Source organism: Cervus canadensis, chromosome 21, assembly GCF_019320065.1.
Source record: "Cervus canadensis isolate Bull #8, Minnesota chromosome 21, ASM1932006v1, whole genome shotgun sequence".
NCBI lineage: Eukaryota > Metazoa > Chordata > Mammalia > Artiodactyla > Cervidae > Cervus > Cervus canadensis.
In genome coordinates this window covers 30,244,445-30,269,030 of record NC_057406.1, presented here as the reverse complement: position 1 = coordinate 30,269,030, position 24,586 = coordinate 30,244,445, and the positions used below count along the sequence as shown (strand labels likewise).

The following is a 24,586-nucleotide window of genomic DNA, read 5'->3' as shown; positions in this document are numbered from 1 at the left end:
GAAGGAGGGTTCTAGAAACTGGAGATGCTGAAGAGGAAAATGAAAGAATACATACACTGGGAAAAACACAGTGAGAGAAGTACGGAAGTTGTGGTTGAGGGATACAGTGCTAAGGTTAAACATTTCAGAGGAGTAACAATTCGGCTATTGACAAGGTTAAGATTGCAGCCTTGAGCTTGGGGGGCTAACAGGCGGTGGACATGAAGTTCTTTAAAGTCAGTACGGTCAAATAGCTATGAGGTAAGTGTGTAGGATACAATCTTGGATTTTAAAATTTCCCAGAATAAGGTAGAAAAGTACCCAGGAGATTCACAGAACAGGGAAAGGTAACATGTTTGGATAATGTAAATTTCAGAGATGTCTTTATATACAAAGAATAAGGTTTTAAAAGTTTCAGTGTGATGTAAAAAAATCTGCACTTTCCTTCGCTTTCACCTGAGGAATTTTCTAAGAGTTTTCTAAGGAATTTTGTAAGTTTCTAAGAGTGGAAAAAAGAGTTTCCATTAAGATGTCGATAGGAGTGGTGGTGTCTAGGAGGTTTAGAGTGTAGAACATTTAGTTTAAAAGGTAAGTTCAAGTCCCAGAGGGTACTTTGGAAGCATATGACAGTGAGAATGGTGTGGAGAATTAGAAGAATAGAGAAGGTTGCATGTTATACTGTTGGGATGAAATGAGTGAGATGTTAGAAGGGGTTCACATTTGAAAGTGTGAAAGTGAAAGTCGCTCAGTCATGTCTGACTCTTTGCAACCCCATGGACTATACAGTCCATGGAATTCTCCAGGCCAGAATACTGCGGTGGGTAGCCTTTCCCTTCTCCAGGGGATCTTCCTAACCCAGGGATCAAACCCAGGTCTCCCACATTGCAGGCAGATTCTTTACCAGCTGAGCCACAAGGGAAGTCCAAGAATACTGGAGTGGGTAGCCTATTCCTTCTGCAGAGGATCTTCCCGACCCAGCAGTCGAACTGGGGTCTCCTGCACTGCAGGCAGATTCTTTACCAACTGAGCTATAAGGGAAGCCCCTCACATTTGAAGCTCTTGTGAAAGAAGAGGGAGATGAAAGTCATGATGAGACTGACTGCTCTCAAGATTCCAAGCAGATCTCTGATGTAAAGATGTTTCCTGTCATGAGCAAGAATACACTGGAAGTCAAGACAAGCTAGCTTACATTTTCTGTAGTTTCAACACTTCACTGTGCTCTTAGCTCACTGCATCATATGCCACATATCAGGCAACCAGTAGCTATTTGTTAAATGAATGTATAAATCAATGAATGTCCCAAAAGAATCTATTGAAAGGTTGTTTGGAGCTCAGGAAAACTAAATCTGAAAAGGAAATTATGCCATGATAAATACTGAATTGCAGTGGGTGCAACTGACAAGTAATAAGAACTTTTCAATGTTTACCAAGGCATGGATGGGAGAAAGAAATCACCATGAATTCCTGAGTCCCAAGCAAGGGAATGGTGATCAAATGGGCTTTCATGCTCTGGAAAATTCAGCCTTGGGAGGAGTCATAAGGTCAATGTTAGCAATGTAGACAAATTCAGTTTACTAGAGAGGACTAGATGCCCAATGAGAGAGGCTCTTTGCTTCTGCCAACTTCAAAAAGGGTTTGAAGTCACTTATGGAATTGCCTTGCACATAATAGGAGAAGAAACATAAAATAAAAAACATGAGTAAATTACTATAGAAAAGTGGATACCAAAAGGGAAGTTAAAATTTAGATATACAAATGACTATATAGTTACAACTGGAAAAAATTTGAAATAGCTACTGCATTAAAACTTGCACAAAGTAAAATATTTTGGAATAAAATAATCAATTTGAAGAATATAATAGACTTAGACTGCTATCTTAAAGAGAAAATGTGTCTTGCCTGTGTGCGTGAAGTCACTTCAGTCATGTTCAGCAGTGCAACTGTATGCACCATAGCCCTCTAGGCTCCTCTGTCCATGGGATTCTCCAGTTAAGAATACTCGAGTGGGTTGACATGCCCTCCTCCAAGGGATCTTCCTGATCTTGCGTTTTATATCTCCTGCATTGGCAGGTAGGTATTCTACCACTAGCACCACCTGGGAAGCCCCCAAAATATGTCTTGGTCAATATATTTAGTTAAGACTTCTTGCAGCAACCATACTGGGAAACACTTATTGTCACTTTTTTTTTTTTTTTTTTGATAGGAGGAATAAGAGAAATCATATACCTTTGTCTAGAGAAACAACCTAAAACCATGAGCTCAAGGTCATGGGAAGGTAATGATAGACAGAAGAACAAAGATCACATGATCTATATACTTCATTGTTGAATGACTAAATTTAATGAAAAGCAAGAACTTGGAGATTCTAGATGAATGGGTGCTGGCTCATTTCCTCTGCAGGCTCAAACATGAGATGCTCCGTGTTATCACTATTGTTTCCTATATGGCTTGTGTAATCTCCGGAGTTCTTAAATACAGTTTCTATCAAGCACAGCTTCTAAGTACAAATAGATTTTCCTCCCCTGCATTGCCTAGTGTTACTCCATGGCCATGTGTCCTTTCTATGGCAGGTGCGCTTTGGAAGATGGCTGATAGAAGGGAGTCCTTACGTGGTTCTCTTTGACATTGGCTATTCGGCTTGGAACCTGGACAAGTGGAAAGGAGACCTCTGGGAAGCATGCAACGTTGGCATTCCTTATCACGACCAGGAAGCCAACGATATGCTGATCTTTGGGTCATTAACTGCCTGGTTCTTGAAAGAGGTACTGTTTACTGTAGAGTCCCATGAGAGAGGAGAAGCATATTGTAGTACCCAGCAATGAGCCTCTGGTTTTTAAGCTAGTTTTGAGATGGTACCGTTATTAACTGTTTTATTGACATATCAAAGGAATCTGAGAAAATGCCTTCTTGTAACTAAATGGGGATTCTCCAAGCAAGAATACTGGAGTGGGTTGCCATGCCTTCCTCCAGGGGATCTTCCCAACCCAGGGATCGAACCCAGGTCCCACACATTGCAGGCAGATTCTTTACAGTCTGAGCCACCAGTGAAGCCCTGTAACTGAATACCAGTCTTTGAAACATGGTGATAATCATGCTTATTAATATTTACCTCATGTCAGGTTTAACTAGAACAATGTGGGTAAAACACCCAATTATATTTCCTGCTACATAAGTAATATTGAGTATATATGCAGGAAAAAATATTCTACATCATGGACTATGTACATGCGTTCCAGCATCAGGGGAGTGGAAATGGCTTGAAATATTTGGTTTTGTTCATTCCTGAGTGCTTGTGTGACTGCAGTGGCTCTTAGATCTTTTAATCATTTACTAAAGGGTGAAGTGATCTCAGCAGTTGCTAAGAAGTCCACAGCAGTGAAATATTCTGTAGATTTAAAAAAACAAGAAGAGCCTTGGAAATCAGTCTTTGTTAAATGAGCCATGTCTGTACTCAATTCCTGAAAGCATGGCAGTAGGATTTCTTCACATTCCTTGCATTACCTCAAGATGATTATGCTTTGCTTAAAAATAAAAAAATTAAGAGCATCTCTGGCAAAGTGGGACTGTGTTCTAAGAAGAAATCACAGAGCTGTATATTGGCTGTGTGTCCTCTTTACCAGTATAACTTCTTTCTGATGAAGCCAACAGTCATAAAGGGTGTGTAGGTTATTACAAGATATAAAATACAGTTTGTGAATCTTTACTGCTTATCTATTTTATATATAGTACTGTGTATCTCTTAATCCCATACTCCTAATTTATCCCTACCCACCACTATTTACCTTCTGGTAACTCTAAGTTTGTTTCTATGTGAGTTTGTTTCCATTTTGTAAACAAATTCATTTGTGTATGATATTTCCCTTATAAATGATATCTCTGTCTGACTTACTTCACTTAGTGTGATAATCTCTACTGCACCTATGTTGTTGAAAATGACAGTATTTCATTCTTTTTATGACTGAATAATCAGTTCAGTTCAGTTCAGTCGCTCAGTCATGTCCGACACTTTGCGACCCCATGAATTGCAGCACGCCAGGCCTCCCTGTCCATCACCAACTCCCGGAGTTTACTCAAACTCATGCCCATTGAGTCGGTGATGCCATCCAACCTTCTCATCCTCTGTCGCCCCCTTCTCCTCCTGCCCCCAACCCCTCCCAGCATCAGGGTCTTTTCCAATGAGTCAACTCTTCGCATGAGGTGGCCAAAGTATTGGAGTTTCAGCTTCAGCATCAGTCCTTCCAATGAACACCCAGGACTGATCTCCTTTAGGAGGGACTGGTTGGATCTCCATGCAGTCCAAGGGACTCTCAAGAGTTTTCTCCAACACCACAGTTCAAAAGCATCAATTCTTCTATGCTCAGCTTTCTTCACAGTCCAACTCTCACATCCATACATGACCACTGGAAAAACCACAGCCTTGACCGGATGGACCTTTGTTGGCAAAGTAATGTGTCTGCTTTTTAATATGCTGTCTAGGTTGGTCATAACTTTCCTTCCAAGGAGTAGTCCATTGTATACGTATGCCATGTCTTCATCCATTCATTGGCTGATGGACATTTAGGTTGCTTCCAGGTCTTGGGTATTGTAAATAGTGCTGCTCTGAACACTGGGGTGCATGTATCTTTCCAAATTAGAGTTTTCATCTTTTCCAGACATATGCCCAGGAGTGGGATTGCTGGATTGTATGATAGCTCTATTTTTAGTGAAACAAAGTAACTTTAAGGCTAAGAAATTGGTGCCTTACCTAGTGTTAGAGTTAGACCTGGAATTAGATCTGGGTCCTCAGTGTGTTACTAAATTTCTAAGCAAGTTATTAATCTCTTTTTCCCTCAGTCTCATAATCTTAAAATAATAATATACAAAATAAGATATATTAAAAATAATATTAATAATAGAAAATAATATTATCATAATATAAAATAATGATGTATATAATAATAATATATCAGCTAAAATATTTTTGGCTCTAAGTAGCAGAAAATCCAAATAAGACTGATTTAAAACATGAAGTCATTACTTTTAATTTAAAAAAGAAGATTGTAAGTGGCTTGTCCCAATTGATTCAGATGCTCAGTGAAACTTCAAAAATTTTATTGCTATTAATCATTCATTCATTCAATGAATATTAATTGAGCACCTACTGTACATTTACTCTAGGAGTCCCCTCTGTGAATGCAAAAATAAATCTGATCCATATTGAAAAAGAGGATTAAGCCATAAACATATATGGACTTTATGAATAGGAAGCTAAATTCTAGAAAGCCCTTATAGTTGATAAATCTGCATGGTTTATATTTAGATTCTTTTTAATTGTGCTAAAATTTACAAGCATAACAACTTTCCTTATGCTGTGGACCATGAGCAAGATCAAACTTCATCCTCAACTTTTCTACAAGTTTCTTTTCTGACCTAGGTGACGGACCATGCCGATGGGAGACACGTCATTGTCCATTTCCATGAATGGCAGGCTGGGATTGGACTGATCCTTTCTCGAGCTCGGAAACTGCCCATTGCTACAGTCTTTACCACCCACGCCACACTGCTTGGGCGGTATCTCTGTGCAGCTAACATCGATTTCTACAACCAGCTTGATAAGGTAATTAGCTCTTCCACCCTCGCCACCTTTCTTTCCGACCCTTGAAGCTGAAGGATGGGAAGTATTGATCTTCACCTTTCATCTGTCATCCAGATGGCAGAAATGCCCTTTTAACCAATCAATATTTGTGACGCAGCCTCCCCTGAGGGGACTGAGAGCTCATATAAAGTTTAACTTTGTTCAGAGTGCAGCCAAGTGTAGCCAGGACAGGCCAGATGCCTGTCCACTTTGAAGTAACAGACCCAAGATCCAAAGAGGCCTGGAAGACATCAGCCACTGCGGTCCTGAGGTTGGGCTGCTTGGGAAATGCTTTGAGGACCCGGGATCCTCACAAAGCTCTGAGTGGCAGGTACCCCACAGGGATGCTAGGCATCCGCTTGTACTATGAGCCTCACTTCCTCCATCCTCCAAGTGAACGAAGGTCAGATATCTGCTGTAATTCTGCAGTGAGTTATAGGTGGAGTTTTGTGGGGGTCCAGTTAAGACAGAGTTACCAAAAACAGGAATGTAGATCCTTGGTGATCAAACAGTTGGGTTTGCATATCTTAGAAGACTTCCCTATTCTGTGACCAAAAATCATTCAGTTTTGACTTCTTTCTTCCAGTTTTCATCAGTTCAGATTAATGTAGCTATGTTTTTCATATCATCCTGTCAATAGTAGTGGTCAAGCAACCAATATAACATTGTAAAGCAATTACCCTCCAATTAAAATCAAGCAAATTTTAAAAATAAATAAGGAAAGAATGTAACAAAATTAAAATAAAAAAATCATGGTCAAGCATTTGAGTAACATACAGTCAGGACTTTTGTAGACTTGGTGTCTATATTGCCAGTCAAATCAATTTAGCATTTTAGGGTTTTGTCTCACTATCAGGAACATTAGGAAGTTGAAAAATTGACCCCCTACCCCAGTTTAAAAAAAGCTCTAGGAGTCTATGCAACAGACTGCATACTTTTTTGAGTGTATTTTTGTGCCTATTTGTAATACATGATTAATACTACTCAGATAATGAGAGCAGAAAGTTATACCACCATCTCAGAGGCGTTTTGAGTGTAGGAAAGTTCTTTTAAACAAAACTTAACATTTGCAAAACAGTGAATGGTTCTAAAGAGAGCTCGCCTATAAAAAGGTCAATTGAACCTGAAGGTCAAATTATAAACATAAGATGTATATTCAAAATAAAGTCACCAAGGAATTCAGAATGGTCAAGAGGTCAGGGAGATTTCCTAATAGTAGACTAATAAGGGCAAACCAGTGATCTGTGATAAGCTCAACCACCGTGTTTCCTGGAGAAGAGCAGGCTTTGATGTTTGTGAAAGAGAAAATATTACAGAGGCATAGCGAATATTTCAAGCACATCAAATATTTCACTTCAAAATACTTAAAAGCATAGTATATAGCAATTAATAAAAACAACTACTAATATTCATCAGGTTTTATTAGTTATTTTTAAGGAACAAAATCATAATATATAGTTATATATCAATATTATAACTTCATCCTTTCAGCAAAAGGTCAGTGTTCATATCACACTGTCTTCAAATATGATTGCATATCTCCCCAGCTTAAAGTAAAGAGCACTCTTTGTAAGCATAAGTAGCTTTGTGTTTCAGTGATGGGTTTAATAAAAATTTGTCACTTCTTTTTTGTGGTCATAAAATTCCACATAGCTGTAAGGAAAAACAGTGTGAGAAATATGTGATTTTGCTTTGCCTATGTAGAAGGACTGGTGTAAGCAAATGTCTATGTGTGTGTGTTTGTTTTGTTTTCACAGTTTAACATAGACAAAGAGGCTGGGGAAAGGCAGATTTATCACCGGTATTGCATGGAGCGTGCTTCCGTCCATTGTGCTCATGTTTTCACCACAGTTTCTGAAATTACAGCCATAGAGGCAGAACACATGCTGAAGAGAAAACCTGGTAATTAATTATTATCCCTCAGTTTGTCACCAACCTGTGATAGCTTTGTTTTAAACAAAAATTCATGAAATAATTATAAGAGGAAAACTGCACTATCACTACTCAAATCTTTATACGTATTTGAATTCTCATTTTCAGTAGCTTTGTTGAACACTAAGCTATATCTGGAACATAATAGTAAACGATCTGTGCTTGTTGAATAGTCTATGTTTAAAATACCCTAATTCTGAACTGGGTTGTCATAATGACTTCCTGTGTTGAAGCAAGCTGAGTTGACTTTTCTATTTTAAGAAAATGAATGTCAAGAAAATATGAGAAATGTGTGTGTGACTTCCCCAGTCCTACATCTTAGAACATTGCCTCATTGGTCCTGTTTAGTAGAAACCTGTTGTTTTACTTCTCGCAAGATTTTCTTGCAAGTTTTTCAGGGAACTAGCCCCAGACTGTGCAGAGGTTGCAATGCCAAGCGGTGTGTTCATAAAACATGACCCCGTCACCTGGCCATAGCTGATTGGTCCAGAGGTGGATTCCTGATTTAAGTTGGCCCAATCAGAATGCTTTCATAATGAGTCTAAACAGATGAGTTTCTTTGAATACTCTTGTATAATAGAAGCTTGGAAGCTGTAAAGATGCAAAGAAAGATAAACTACAGTGAAGTACAATTAAGAAGCAGAAACAGATTGAGTGAACTCTAGATCCTCCACAGTGATTTAGACCATGGTTTAAATTAATTCCTGCGGCCCAGCTACATCTCTGCCATCAGACACTCCAGGATCCTATTAATTCCTCCTTGTAATACTTAAACCAGTGTTAGTAGATTTCTCCTGTGCTGCGCTTAGTCACTCAGTCATGTGTGACTCTTTGTGACCCCACGGACTGTAGCCCACCAGGCTTCTCTGTCCATGGGGATTCTCCAGGCAAGAATACGGGAGCGGGTTGACATGCCCTCTTCCAGGGGATCTTCCCAACCCAGAAATCGAACCAGGGTCTCCTGCATTGCAGGCGGTTTCTTCACCAGCTGAGCTACCAGGGAAGCCTAGATTTCTCTTACTTGCAACAAAACAGTCCTGATTAATACATCTTCCTTGCTTAATTCCTGTGGTCTTAACTCTAGTTAATTAGTCTTTCTTTTGTATACCAGTTTAACATCTAGAGAAAGCATTACAAAGTTCTACATAATTAAAAAGGAAGCAAGTAATTTGAACAGTGGCAGCCGAAAGATCCTGTGCTATTCTTTTTTCTTTCCAAGGGTGCTCTTGAGTCCACTTTGCTTCTCACACTCGTGTCTCTTGCAGGAGTTTGCTTCATCAATATGCTCACTTGTTTCTTGGATCTTACTTTTTTTTCCTGTCATCAGTATCCTTTTCTGTGCTTACAGAAATGCTTTGTTTTTTCCTATTCTGAAATAAAAATTTCTCTTAAAACCACTACTCTCTTAGACGTCTACATAATTTCATCCTTCCTCTTGCTATCAAGTATTTTACAAAAATAATCCATAGTTTTTCCACTTAGAGCCTCTTCAACTTTAACTTCCAACCTCCAACACTTGATCTAAAATTGCTTTTTCAAAACTCACCAGGTTCACAATTCGGTAACTTTTTTATGTTCCTTGACATTCTTTAGCAATTAAAGGTGGCTGATACCTCTATCATTCCTTATTTTCATGACATTACACATTCTGAGGTTTCTCAAATATTCTTTTCTAGTGTCTCAATAGTTTCTCTACTAACTGCTGTCTTTTAAAAGCAGACATTCTCCATCATCAGGTTCTGGACCCCGCTTTCTCTATATACTGTTTTCTTAACTCCTTATTTTCTTAGGGGGTTTGTTGTAGGTAGTGGTGAAAACTGTGGACTTATTGCCAAACTGTCTGAATTCAGTAGCAAGAATGACTTTGTGTTGAATATATGTTATTAGCTGTAGACACTGTGAATATTGCTTAAGTCCTCTTTGCCCAGATTGTATAATGAGGATGATATCATCTCTTATGTAGAATTGTCTCAATGATTAAAGGAGCTACTACATGGGAAGGACTCAGATACACACCTGGCCCATTGTAAGAGTTCAGAAAGTGACAATTATTATTTTGTGTGGATTAGACTTTTCATAAATTCTCATCTCTATTTCTGCTAACTTCACTTTGAGGTTCTACTAGAACTATAAACCCCATAATCTACGACATTTCTGTCTAGTCATGGAATCACCTGTTGGCCCTGATTGAAATTGTGAAATCCCTGATGCTTTGTGGCTCAGGAAAATCCACAGACTTTTAGTGAATTATCAAACACAAAATTTTATTGAATGCTTGGTGTGTGCTAGACTCATTCTAGTATTTTATCCACATATATAGTCTCATTTCATCATCACAGTAGTCTGAAGAGATAAGAACTATCATTATCTTTCCTTGCTATGGGTGAGGAACCCAAGGGACAGAGAGGTCAAGTGACTATTCCAAAGCCAACAGCTTGTGAGGGCTGCCATCTGGATGCTGCTCAGCTGGACCTGTTATTTCTCTTATTAATTTATTCTATTGAAGTATAGTTCATTTACAATGCTGTGTTAATTTCCATTGTTTAGCAAAGTGATTCAGTTATACATATATACATTCTTTTTCATATTCGGTTCCATTATGGTTTATCACAGAATATTGAATATAGTTCTCTGTGCTATATAGTAGGACCTTGTTGTTTCAACAATGCTATTTTAGATACCCAAGGAATCATAACTCATCTTTGGCTCAGAATTTCTGAGCAATTAGACTTTCCAGCTGTATGGAGATTCTCGAATTGCAAGTATGGAGCAGCATTTCAATAATGTCATATGCAAATTAATCATGAGTCAACCAATTAATTATTAAACCCTGCTTCAAGCAATATGAATGAGTAACTGGCTGAAAACACATGTCTACTTTCATAAAGCTTACATTCTAAGAGGAGTAAGTAGGCAGTAAATCAGATATTCAAATAAACATATGATATGTTTGGGGTAGGGCTTCCCTGATAGTTCAGTTGGTAAAGAATTTGCATTCAATGCAGGAGACCCCGGTTCAATTCCTGGGTCAGGAAGATCTGATAGAGAATGGATAGGCTACCCACTCCAGTATTCATGGGCTACCTTTGTGGCTCAGCTGGTAAAGAATTTGCCTGCAGTGTGGGAGACCTGGGTTTGATCCCTGGGTTGGGAATATCCCTTGGAGAAAGGAAAGGCTGCCCACTCCAATATTCTGGCCTACAGAATTCCATGGACTATACCCATGGGGTCACAGAGTTGGACGTGACTTTCACTTTCTTTTTCATGTTTGGGGTAATAAATGCCATGAAGAAAAGTAAAGCAGGTAAGGGAGTGGAGGTGATGGGCATATTTTGCTTTTGTATTTTTTTCCTTTATATAGGGTTTCAGAGAAGTTCTTTTTGATAACTGGAATTTGAGGGAACACCAGATGAGACTCAAAGTTTCATCTATATGGGGATGCCTTTGCATCCAAGAGGGAGAAAAAGAAATAGGAAATAATGAGTCCCTGATATCTCATTTGGGGCTTCCCAGGTGGCACTAGTGGTAAAGAATCTGCCTGCCGATACAGGAGACACAGGAGACAAAGGCTTTATCCCTGGGTTGGGACAATCCTCGGGAGAAGGACATGGCAGCCCACTCCAGGGTAATTGCCTCAGAAATCCCATGGACAGAGGAGCCTGATGGGCTGCAGCTCATGGGACTGCAAAGAATCGGACACGACTGAGTGACTGGGCACTCATAGTCACAGCTCACTTTGATAGAAAATAATAATACCTACCTCAGAGGTTATTTAAAAAATTAAATGTTAAAATTTCTGTGAATGCATAGCACCATTGTTGACACATGAGTAAAACCAATTTTAAGTGGTTTTAAAAAAAGTTACTTCTTAGACTATTACAATTCTGTGAGTTCCATGCTTAAGCTGCTTGCAATCTAAAATGTTCCCTGCTCCAAAAGCCAAGCAAGAGATTTTATTTCATCTTTAATATATATTTTAAAATATTTATTATATATCAATATATGCATGAGTGCTCAGTAGCTGTCATGTCTGAGTCTTTGTGACCCCATAGACTATAGCGTGCCAGGCTCCTCTGTCCATGGAATTCTCCAGGCAAGAATACTGGAGTGGGTAGCCATTCCTTTCTCAAGGGGATCTTCCCGACCCAGGGACTGAACCCAGGTTTCCTGCATTTCAGGCAGATTCTTTACCATCTGTGCCATCATGGAAGCCCACGAAGATAGGCAAATCTCTACCAATAATAAAACATTTCTCTCTTTTTCTCTTTTTCCTGGAGTGTTAGATACCACAGCAATGAATATTCATCAACGATAGTAGTGAAAGTGAAAGTTGCTCAGTCGTGTCTGTCTTTTTGTGACCCCGTAGTCTGGGGCCTGCCTGGCTCCTCTGTCCAAGGGATTCTCCAGGCAAGAATACTGGAGTGGGCAGCCGTTTCCTTCTCTTGGGGATCTTCCCAACCCAGGGATCGAAACCAGGTCTCCTGCATTGTAGGGGAATTCTTTACCATCTGAGCCACCGGCAAGACCAGGAATACTGGAGTGGGTAGACTCCAGGAGATCTTCCCGACCCAGGAATCGAACCGGGGTCTCCTTTGTAGCAGGTGGATTCTTTACCAGCTGAGCTACCAGGGATAAAACTTATAGAAAGAGATATATTGTAGGAGGGGGTTGTCTGCTATCCTGATCACGCTATATGGTTCATCTAGGGATTATTCGCATGAGGGCTTTTATTGGAAACCTTGGTAACCTAAAATTAACTTTGCTGTGGCAAGATATGGAAATGAATGTAGCAAATGCCCGAATAATTAGTAAAAAAAAAAAAAAATCATAAAAACAGAAGTTCTTTTTTAATTTTTCACAAGAAATGACCAAGAAGCCTGGATTGATTTTTATGGAGCCATTTCAAGGGAATAGCCTGTTTACTATATAAAATATCCTTCAAAATGATTACATTCTTGTCTTTATAGCTCAGATCTCCTTTGAAAAATCTGTATTGCAATGTGCTAATTTTTTATTTCTATTGTTTTTACTGCTTCTAAATAAAATAATCCATGAATTCAACTCAGTAGGTGATTTCCATCATGTATTCTGAGCAGTCTTTATCTTTCTTGACAAAGACCAATATTCTGAAAAATCAAAATCGTCTCCCTACTCAAGCAACAAAATCTTCTAGGCAGAAAGAATCAGTTATGTGTTGGAATAAAGGGCTACTTTTCCAATGTTCCTTATGGACAGAACACTCTTCACACATTTGACTAAAATAAAATGACAAGAGGTAGTTTAACATGGACGGACTTAGAGGCTGTCATATGGAGTGAAGTAAGTCAGAAAGAGAAAAACAAATACCATAGATTAGCACACCTATGTGAAGTCTAAACAAATTGGTATAGATAATTTTATTTACAAAAGAGAAATAGAGACCCAGACATAGAGAAAAAAACATATGGATACCAAGGGGGAAAGGGGAGGATGGGATGAATTGGGAGATTGGGATTGACATATTTATGTGACTATTTATAAAATAGATGGACTTCCCAGGTAGCCCTAATGGTAAAGAACCCACTGGTCAGTGCAGGAAACATTAGAGACCTGGGTTTGATCTCTGGGTTAGGAAGATCCCTTGGAGGAGGGCATGGCAACCCACTCCAGTATTCGTGCCTGGAGAATCCCACGGACAGAAGAGCCTGATGGGCTAGTCCACTGGGTAGCAAAGAGCTGGACAGGACTGAAGTGATTTAGCATGCATGCACGTATACAATAGATAACTAATGGGAACCTACTGTATATCACATGGACTCTACTCAGTGCTGTGTGGTGATCTAAATGGGAAAGAAATCCAAAAAACAGGTGATATAGATACACATACAGCTGATTCACTTTGCTGTACAGTAGAAACTAACATTAACACTGTAAAGCCACTTTACTCCAATAAAAATTAAAACAAAAACAGAGGTAGTTTAGCACATAGCACAGTTAAAGATAAAACAGGTGGGGACAGACAGCATGGACTCTACTCATGTGTTCTGGGACAGATTCTATAACTACTCTGTGTCTCAGTTTCTGCCTCTGAAATATCACCTCGCTCCACGGGGTGTTGAAGGGATTAAATGAGTTACACGGCAAGGCGTTTAGAGCAGTACCTAATGCATAGTAAGTGATCAGTAACTGAAAACTCTTAACAATGACTATTTTTGCTATTGGTCTATTATGTAATACCCATTACTCAATGCTATTTCAGTCAGATCCTCCTGATTATCTATTTCAGTGGTTCATTGTGGATTTTTATAAACTTCCAATTCTATGATAGTCAGAAACTAGAAATGTTAATAGACACCTAACTTGTTGTTGTTGTTCAGTTGCTAAGTAGTGTCCAACTCTTTGTGAGCCCATGGACTGCAGCACTTTAGGCCTCCCTGTCCATGACCAGCTCCCAAAGCTTACACAAACTCGTGTCCATTGAGTTGGTGATGCCATTCAGCCATCTGATCCTCTGCCTCTTCCTTCTCATCCTGTCTTCAATCTTTCCCAACATCAGGGTCTTTTCCAGTGAGTGGACTCTTCACATCAGATGGCCAAAGTATTGGAGTTTCAGTTTCAGCATCAGTCCTTCCAATGAATATTCAGGGCTGATTTCCTTTAGGACGGACTGATTTGGTTTCCTTGCTGCCCAAGGGACTCTCAAGAGTCTTCTCTAGCAAAATACTGTTGTTTTTGCAATGCTACCCTCTCTCAAAAGAGATTTTTCCATGAGGATTTTACTTTGCTTTTCCAGATGTAGTTACTCCAAATGGCTTGAATGTTAAGAAATTTTCAGCTGTACATGAGTTTCAAAATCTCCATGCTATGTACAAGGCCAGGATCCAAGAATTTGTTCGAGGTCACTTCTATGGGTATGCTTTTCTTTATTTAAAAAAAAAAAATTGTCCTGTGATGTTAGGGATCTGGGGTTAGAGAAAAGGGTTGTTAAAGTAAATGTTTATCCTTCCCAGTCCCCTTTGTACTTTCACAGAATTCATGTGTACATTTTGTTGCTGTTGCTTTCTTTCATTAGAAACTGTTTTGTTTTGTTTTAGTCATCTGGACTTTGATCTTGAAAAAACATTGTTCCTCTTCATTGCTGGGAGGTATGAGTTTTCAAACAAAGGAGCTGACATCTTCTTAGAATCCTTATCCAGATTAAATTTCCTGCTGAGGGTAAGAATGCTCTAGAACACTAAACGGTGCTTTTATAGAGGACTGTCTTCTGTGGAAAGTAAAGAACTTCCTGGCTTCTTAAATGGTTTTCAAAAAAAATATTTGATTTTGAAGACTTAAAATGTTAGCTTTATTTTTTAAATGCCTTTGGTCTTTCAAGTTCATATTTAAAATGATAAATATGATTGCCACACTCTTTGCTCGTGTATTTGTCTAGAATGTCAGGTATTTTTTAAAGAGAGCTACAAACTTATCATGTTATATTGGGTATATAGCCAATATAATAGTATGGCTTTTTTTTTTTTTTTTTAAGAATCATAGAAGCAAATTTTTTTTGGAAATGCACCCCAAAGAATATTTTATCTTAATTTAAAAATTTTTAAAAATTCTACTGATATATAGTTGATTTACAAAGCTGTGTTAGTTTCAGGTGTATGGCCAAGTGATATAGTTATGTGTGCTCAGTCGCTTCAGTCATGTCCAACTCTGTGAGCCTGTGGACTGTAGCCCACCAGGCTCCTCAATCCATGGGATTCTCCAGGCAAGAACACTGGAGTGGGTTGCCATGCCCTTCTCTAGGGATCTTCCCGACCCAGGGATCAAACCCACATCTCTTGTGTCTCCTGCATTGCCAGGCAGGTTCTTTACACCAGTGCCACCTGGGAAGCCCTGATTCAGTGATACATATATGTAAGTGTATATATTCATGTTTTACATTCTCTTCCTTTCTATGTTATATATGTGCCATGTTTTAAGCTGACTGTATAGCATCCTCTTTCCCACCTATCCCCCAAGAGTTTGTAAATGATCGAAAGATACAGAGAAATCAAGCAAACAGAGAGTAAAGAGAACAAAACCTTGCTTTTTTTTAAATTGATAGACTTAATACACTGTCTTGACCTGAATGGTAAGGAAGAGAGAAGATGTATGTGTATGTATGGCTAATTCACTTTGCTATACAGTAGAAACTAATGCAACATTGTAAAGCAACTATACTCCAATAAAAATTAATTGTAAAAAATACCCTAATGGGAAATATGGCTTGGTTGCATGGCATTAAAAGGCTTCCCAATATTGGACCTTGGTATTAAACTTTGTGGTATTACACATCTGAGCACAGACAGCCCTGATCATATCCATCCCCTCCAACCAGAAGCCTTCAGAAAAACATGTGCAATGTGACTGACAGCCAAGCAGTTGCCCTTGTAGAATGGGGCAGACACACACAAACTCTATTCCTCTCCTAGCTCACTAGCCATGCCTCGACTCTGAAATCCGAAAGCCTCAAACCATGCCACTAGGAGAGGCCCCACCACACAGAAACATAGAGGAGTTTCCCACTCCCAATATGGAATGATTTTTTGCTCAATAGGTTAGGTTTGCTCAGAATCTTAAAATAGATTCTGAACTGTTGTTGTGTGTGCATGTTCAATCATGTCTGACTCTTTGTGACCCCATGGACTGTAGCCTGCTGGGCTCCACCAGACAAGAATACTGGAGTGGTTTACTCTTTCCTTCTCCAGAGGAGCTTCCCGACCCAGGGATCAAACTCACGTCTCTTGTGTTTCTTGCGTTGGCAGGCGTATTCTTAAAATAGATTCTGAACTAATCCAGCAATAAAACCTGTGCCAACAGAAGTACTGCATCATAGATATTGATGAAAGTTATCAGCTTATATTCTTGTCACATCATAGAAAAATATAGAATACATAAGGAAAATAGAAGAGGTCAGTATAGAAGTCTAATTTTACTGAGATGCTGAGATAATCTAAATTTTCCTGAGCTCTATGTAACTCTCCTGTTCAGTTTTTATTTCTTGGACATAGATTTATCACTGTCTTAGTCCAGATATTCCTGGATGGCTCAGCGGGTAAAGAATCTGCCTGAAACGCAGGAGAGACAGGAGTTGCAGGTTTGATCCCTGGGTCCGGAAGATCCCCTGGAGAAGGAAATGGCAACCCACTCCAGTATTCTTGCCTGGGAAATCCCATGAACAGAGGAAGCTAGTAGTCTACAGTCCAAAAGATGGCAAAGAATCAAACATGATTGACAGACTAAACATATACACTGTACCAAGTATTTTAGGAGATTACTAAAATCACATTAATAAACATCCACGCTTATAAAATAGGATTGAAGATCAGAAAGATTATTCAAGAATAAACATGAGAAAAATACTTATTTCACAGTATTTTCTGATATGTATCTATTTAACAAGCTTTATAGATGGACTCACAACTATATAAAAATGTAGCATGTCTAGAGACATTATTAATTTATCCATACATTTATTAAATATTCACTTTATTTTTAGATGTGAAGAAAAAGTGAATTTCTCTTATTCTAGACATCAAAGATAATTATGATCCTTGGAGAAATCAAAATAAGACATTTTCTTTCCTTATAGTACATTTAGTCTTCAATAAAAGCACATTGCTTATTCCTGGGGTGTTTCCTATTTTATGGTCCCTATAGATATTTTGAATAGAATATAAGGTTCCAGAGGGCTGAGACCATAGGTTAGATGATAGTGCCCCACATTCAAGAGTCAGTCATTTCAGAATATAAAAGCATTCATCAGTACACAGTCTTAAGTAAGTTTACACTATCATTCCCACTGCTGTTTGGCATGTCATTTCTTTCTGAGAAACTTCAGGTCAATAGTGTTTTTGGAATAGGAAAAGTAAACAGATTGTAGAGTCAAAAAACACTAGTTTAAAATAACAAAACAAAACACTAGTTTGACTCCCAGGTTTGCCAATAACCTGTGATAGGAGCTCAGAAGAATAATCAAAACTCCTGTGCCTCTCTTTTGAAATCAATGAGGAAAGTGATAGTTAGGCTTGGGTTAAGTTATGTGTTTAAAGCACCCAACACAGTAACTGCTACACCAAAAGTTCTGAGTCCCCATTCTGGTTCCTTTATGGCTGGAAAAAAAACAAAATACAACATCATGAGAATCAAGACACTTAACAGAAAAATGTAATAATCTGTTTGTGCAAATCCATGTAAATTAGCTATAAGACATAAACCCAAGTGAAATCCTCATTAACTTTCCAATCTGGAATTTTAACATTTGTGTTATCTTTTATGTAATTTTTTAACAACAGAAAACCACAGTGATATCAGTAGCAATTGCTATATATTTTAGATGATGGATGCCACCAAATTATTCTGTGTGGATTTTTAATTGTTAATTGTCAGATCTTAGTTGAATGTCATATTTAAATTTTCTGAAGAAGCTTCAAGACAGTGGTGTATAATTTCTTTGTCAGTTATAAATAAGTATTCTTATTCCCTCAAGATGTTTCAAAGCACTCTTTGCCACAGTTTAAGGTCCAGCTGTCACGTGGTTTATTTTATCTTTGATAGTTGACTGTTGTGTTTTCTAACCCCTCATTAGATGCATAAAAGTGACGTCACCGTGGTGGTGTTTTTCATTATGCCTGCCAAGACAAATAATTTCAATGTGGAAACCCTGAAAGGCCAGGCAGTACGCAAACAGCTATGGTAACCTCACATCTTGTAAATATTCTCAAGCAATAGGTGTAAAGGGATTTTTTTTAAGTGCATAATTTCTGATCTATTTCTTTGAACTATTTTTTCCCCTTAAGGTTATAATAGCTTACATACTACTTGGTTCTCTTCTCATTGCGTTCCTTTGTTAAATTTTGTCATGTCTATAAAACTGTGTTCATATAAAAATGTTGGAATGAGCTACTATGGAGGGATAAGGCCTTTGTAGAAATCTTTAAAGATGGCTCAGATTTTAAAAAAATTTATTATGGAAATGTTAAAACATATGCTGAAGTAATGAAATTAGTATCGTGCTCCCCCTCTTCCCCATAGGCCAGACTCAACAATTATAAATGTTGACTTAAAAAATAGTTGCAACCTAAAAATTGAGAGTTATGTTTTATTTGCTGGGAATATTTAGAACTTTGAGCCCGGGAGACAGCATCTCAAGTAACCCTGAGAGAACTGCTCTGAGGAGGCCAGGAGAGGAGCCAGGTTATATAGAAGTTCTGCAACAAAGGGCAGGTAGTTTGAACATCAAAAGATTATTGCTAATTAAAGAAAATCAGATATCCCCAGTTAAGGAACTTAGTGCATTTCTCTGTATGGGAAGATGCAGGAGTCTGGACTCACTGAAAACATTCCTCTGATAGAAACGTCACCTATCTGCGGCTAGTTTGTAGTGTTTTTCACATTTTGAGCTCCCTTGGGACTCACAGTAGGTAGTGACTGCAGTCTGATGGCTGCTAGATGGCAGGTATTCTTCTCCTTTCTGAGTTTCCTTAGGGCTCACCATCTCACACCAGGGGCTACAATTGCTGATGACTGTGACATCCTTGTTTACTGATATGGCAAGAATGTTCCATTTCTTATAAACAAATTCCTCATATTATATGCATACCTCCCTACACTCCCTTTCCCTTCCCCCAAGCTTCTCCTGATTATCATCAAGCCAAAGAAAGTTACACACCCCGCACTGGTCAGGGTGTTCAGTTGCCTAGAGGTGTTAACTCAGGCCAAATTGGCAAGTAAGAAAAGAACAAAAGAGGTGATATAAAAGAGACCTGAAGTTTCAAAGAATGCACTGACAGAACACCATCATGGAAAGAAAGACTTAAAATGGTGACATTGTTTGAGTTGTATATCTTTCTGTTCATACAGGGACACTGCACATTCTGTGAAGGAAAAGTTTGGAAAGAAACTGTATGATGCGCTATTAAGGTAGGAGCTTGGAACACTAAACCACTCAAACGTTTAGGGCTTCACTATTGAGACACGTATTTAGACACTATACTAATTTTGTTCCAAATATAAAAGAATTAATAGCCATTGAAGATTTTCCATGCCAGGCTTCAACAGTACCTGAACCCTGAACTTCCAGATGTTCAAGCTGGATTTAGAAAAGGCAGAGGAAACAGAGATCAAATTGCCAACATCCGGTGGATCATAGAAAAAGCGAGAGAGTTCCAGAAAAACATCTACTTTTGCTTTATTGACTATGCCAAAGCCTTTGACTGGGTAGGTCACAACAAACTGTGAAAAATTCTTAGAGATGGGAATACCAGATCACCTTACCTGCCTCCTGAGAAATCTGTATGCAGGTCAAGAAGCAACAGTTAAAACTGGACGTGGAACAACAGACTGGTTCCAAATAGGAAAAGGAGTATGTCAAGGCTGTATATCGTCATGCTGCTTATTTAACTTATATGCAGAGTACATCATGTGAAATGCCAGGCTGGAGGAAGCACAAGCTGGAATCAAGATTGTCGGGAGAAGTATCAATAACCTCAGATACGCAGATGACACCACCCTTATGGCAGAAAGCAAAGAAGAACTAAAGAGCTTCTTGATGAAAGTGAAAGAGGAGAGTGAAAAAGTTGGCTTAAAGCTCAACATTCAGAAAACTAAGATCATGGCATCCAGTTCCATCACTTCATGGCAAATAGATGGAGAAACAGTGGAAATAGTGGCAGACTTTATTTTTGGGGCTCCAAAATCACTGCAGATGGTGACTGCAGCCATGAAATTAAAAGACGCTTGCTCTTTGGAAGAAAAGTTATGACCAACCTAGACAGCATATTAAAAAGCAGAGACATTATTTTGCCAACAAAGGTTCATCTAGTCAAGGCTATGGTTTTTCCAGTGGTCATGTATGGATGTGAGAGTTGGATTGTAAAGAAAGCTGAGTGCCAAAGAATTGATGCTTTTGAACTGTGGTGTTGGAGAAGACTCTTGAGAGTCCCTTGGACTGCAAGAAGATCCAACCAGTCCATCCTACAGGAGATCAGTCCTGGGTGTTCATTGGAAGGACTGATGCTGAAGCTGAAACTCCAATACTTTGGCCACCTGATGCGAAGAGGTGACTTATTTGAAAAGACCCTGATATTGGGAAAGATTGAAGGCATGAGGAGAAGGGGATGACAGAGGATGAGGTGGTTGGGTGGCATCACTGACGCAATGGACATGAGTTTGAGTAGGCTCTGGGAGTTGGTGATGGACAGGGAGACCTGGTGTGCTGCAGTCCATGGGGTTGCAGAGTCGGACACGACTGAGCGACTGAATGGAACTGAAGATATGTTGCATCATATGAGCAGGCTTTGTTTAATCCTTCATCTGACAAATATTTGTAGACAGGTTGCACAAATGAGAACATAGTTAAATACGTGGGTAAGTTATCTGTGTGTGAACTCAGTCACTCAATCATGTCTGACTCTCTGCAACACTGGACTGTATGTAGCCCACCAGGCTTCTCTGTCCTGAAAATGGGATTTTTCCGGCAAGAATACTGGAGAAGGGTGCCATTGCCTCCTCCAGGGGATCTTCCCAATCTAGGAATTGAACCCGTTTCCTGCATTGCAGATGGTTTCTTTACCTGCTAAGGTGTTGAGGAAGCCCGCAGATAGGGTCTCCTTCAATGGAATTCTCATTTAGAGTTAACATGTCAATTTGAAGCTGCAGAAGATTTCAAGTCAAAATATATACTGACATATCAACATATATTTATTAATGAACATATTAGTTAATGTTAACTAACATTTACTTAAGTAATATACATTACTTAATGCATACATTAGTATACATTGAGAAGCTCACCACAGTGAGAATCCCGTGCACTGCAACTAGTGTAGCCACCACTCGCTGAAACTAAGAGAAAAGCCCACACAGCAGCAAAGACCCAGCACAGCCAAAAATAAATACATAATTTTTTAAAATATCAGCTTACAGATGGAAATGTTATGGCCACTGTAGAACATAGCACTCACTTCCTATAATTGTTAAAGTAGGCAAAATATTATGAAAGTATCCTCCTGGTCATCAACAGTAATGCTTTAAAAAATAATTTCAATTTTCTTTTATGCTAGCAATGGTATTCTTTTATCAAACTTCCTTGCCCTTTGGAATTTGTCTGTGAGCTTCATCAGGAAACTATGTATGTTTGGCATTTATTTTTAAATTGCTTGAAATGGTGTTTGACGCATAGGAAGCAGTCGGTTAGTGCTAACTGTTTTTATTTTGATTTTTAAAACTATTTTCCCTACAGAGGAGAAATTCCTGACATGAACAATATCTTGGATCGAGATGATCTGACAATTATGAAAAGAGCTATCTTTTCAACTCAGGTAATAAAGGAAAAAATGCCCATTACTTCCCATAACTGTTAAAGTCTATTTATCTTAATTTTTTGAAATGGGCTAATTTGGGAAATTTTTAAACCTGAGAGCTAGAAAAGTCATCCTCGGGTATTCACCTAAGGGACACCTTTGTGAGTTCTCTTTCACCAGTGTTTTTCAAGCCTCCTATAAACAAATGTCATGGAACTTGTCTTCATATCTACTTAAAAAATTCATTTGGAACCTATATGTCAGTTGAAGAACTATGTATATTGCAATGACAAAAAAAGTGCCTAAAGTTTTCAAAAAGCTTAGACTTTGGAGTCACTCTAGAGAAAAGGTGAATGTTTCTCAGTCGAGTGGAATTGTTAAAAAGATAATTGTGTTAGCCATGTATAGCCATCTTGTCATTAACAGGGAGGCATCGGAGAACAGCCCCTTAGTGGGAATCAGCAGAGTAGCTCACCTGGAGTTCCATTCTTATTGCAAATACAGTCAGTCCCCTACATATGAATGAGCTAACATTCTGAGAGCATGTTCCTAAGTCCATTTTGTTCGTAAGTCCAACGAAGTTAGTCTAGGTACCCAGCTAATATAATTGGCTATATAGTACAGTACTGTAATAGGTTTACGATACTTTTCACACTAATAACACATAAAAACAAACACAAAAAATAAACATTTTTAATCTCACAATACAGTACCTTGGAAAGTACAGTAGGACAGTCCAACAACAGCTGGCATACGGGGGCTGGCATCAAATGAGCAGGCAAGAAGAGTTACTGACTGGAGGAGGTAGCAGAGGTGGTAGAGCTGAAGGACCACCAGCAATAGGAGACGGAGGGCAAGCTGGAGTTTCACACACGTCTGATGCTGATGGAATGTGCTTTTGTATCTTTTTGAAAATTCCCAACTTGAAGGTTCGTATGTTGGGGACTAACTGTAAGTCTCAGGAGGCTTCAAGAAGTCTAGGCTTTCCATAGCGTGGCTGCTGGTGAACAAAAGCATCATGTGTTCAGAGTATAGAAGGAAGTTCTTTAACCTGTTATCTTCCTATGAAATATACAGACAATCCCTCATCCCCTTTAGTGGCATCTCAGACCATAAAGGCATAAAGGTTGGATGACATATCACTGATGACCTATTGTTGAAATTAGTCACACTTAGTAATTCTTTTCCTGAACTGACATTTTCTTCCCTCTGCTCCTTCAGCGGCAGTCTTTGCCCCCGGTGACCACTCACAACATGATTGATGATTCCACCGATCCCATCCTCAGCACCATTAGACGTATCGGGCTCTTCAATAGCCGCACAGACAGAGTCAAGGTAAAACTCATTGTTTACGCGGGACATTTCAAAATCATAGAGGACAGGTTTTTGAGAATTTATTAGAAGCATCCCTTGTTTGTTTTAACATCTATCAGAAATACTGTAAATGATACTTCCATCAGAAATATTGTAAATGATACTTCCAAAGAAAATTAATTATTTCCTGTCTTGAGCAATTAAAAACTGCTATATTGGTATCATTCTTAAAAATAATTGCAGACTATTTATGGCTTTGAGTTGTAATGTTGCTTTCATTTTCATTGTCAAATACTGTCAGCAAGCATCAGGAAATGGCCTCATTTTTAATGAAACACATATGGTCTAAGAATTGTTTAATGAATGAATCTTGGAGATTAACATAAATAGTCTTTGTTTCTTCCTCATAAAGTTCAATTTAAGAGTGTAGTATGAGAAGCTTCTAGTTTCAGAGAATGTGGCTAATGATGGTTTTATATAATTTCCTGTAGACTAATTTGTTCTTTTGACTCTGAGTTTCTCCAGTGATGAAGCACAGTGTTGAATAAGATCTTGTTTCTGCTGCAATGGAGCTTAATCTCCATGATGTTTACTGAGGGTGTGTTACATTCTAGGCATGGGGTTAGGTGTGGGAGACAAGGGTAAATGTGTCAACAGATCATAGCCTATTCCTACTCACTTCTATCCACCAGCATTCAAGGTCAAGTTGTCCTAAGAATTTACCAATCTTTTTGAAAGGAAGGTCCCAATGTCCCTTCTTTCTTTTGCCTTTAGCAGATGATATGAATTCTAAACTCCTTCACAGTCCCTTCATACTGGCCTCACATAGATTTTGACTTATTCTTACTTCTTTTCCTTCAGATTGTAAGAGTTTTACTGGGATCTTATTTCCTCCCACATTCTTAGGAAATGCACCCTGTTTACCCTTTTCTATATTGTAGGCTTACTAGCTCTTTCCCTTGCTGTTTACAAATCTTTCTGAAATTTTTCCACATGAAAAAACAAGCTTTGCCCTAACTCTACCCCTTCTTGATGTTTTTAAACGTTTTTCTACTCTTCTCTGTAAAGTCTCTTGGGAAAATACAGTCTATTCTTAAATGTATTTCTCATCCTGCACTCAATTGTTGACATAGGCATCAGTGGATGTCATGGAGAAAAGTTAAGAACCTACTGCAACAGTCCAGGTGAGAAATACCAAGGGCCACTTCCAAAGGCCTTCTCCAAAGTTCCAGAGAGGATGGAACAATGGAAGGAATGGTTGCCTGCAGAAAAAGACCATACTTAAGTGACCAGTGGGCGCAGAGTGAGGAAGAGGCAGAAGGCAAGGCTTCAGGATGTAACCCACACTTTCTAGAACCTAAGGAAAAGCTTTAAAAGAAGTTGGTTTCAGGGTCATATCTCAAATGAAGTTCAATTTTTTATAGATTGAGTTACA

At 38.7% G+C, this 24,586-nt stretch overlaps 1 protein-coding gene across 3 annotated transcripts in view; it reads left to right on the top strand.

The window, feature by feature from the left end:
- The window catches only part of GYS2 (glycogen synthase 2), a 60,595-nt gene that overhangs the window by 14,943 nt on the left and 21,066 nt on the right, over positions 1 to 24,586 (top strand). For 2 of the 3 annotated variants that reach the window (XM_043441448.1, XM_043441450.1), the window contains 9 exons: positions 2,550 to 2,741; positions 5,393 to 5,575; positions 7,351 to 7,495; positions 14,298 to 14,415; positions 14,599 to 14,719; positions 18,123 to 18,229; positions 19,397 to 19,456; positions 21,777 to 21,855; positions 23,059 to 23,172. In XM_043441448.1, coding sequence (XP_043297383.1) covers positions 2,550 to 2,741; positions 5,393 to 5,575; positions 7,351 to 7,495; positions 14,298 to 14,415; positions 14,599 to 14,719; positions 18,123 to 18,229; positions 19,397 to 19,456; positions 21,777 to 21,855; positions 23,059 to 23,172 — 1,119 coding nt within the window. The remainder of the gene's footprint in view (positions 1 to 2,549; positions 2,742 to 5,392; positions 5,576 to 7,350; positions 7,496 to 14,297; positions 14,416 to 14,598; positions 14,720 to 18,122; positions 18,230 to 19,396; positions 19,457 to 21,776; positions 21,856 to 23,058; positions 23,173 to 24,586) is intronic. The other variant, XM_043441451.1, reaches the window with a different exon arrangement.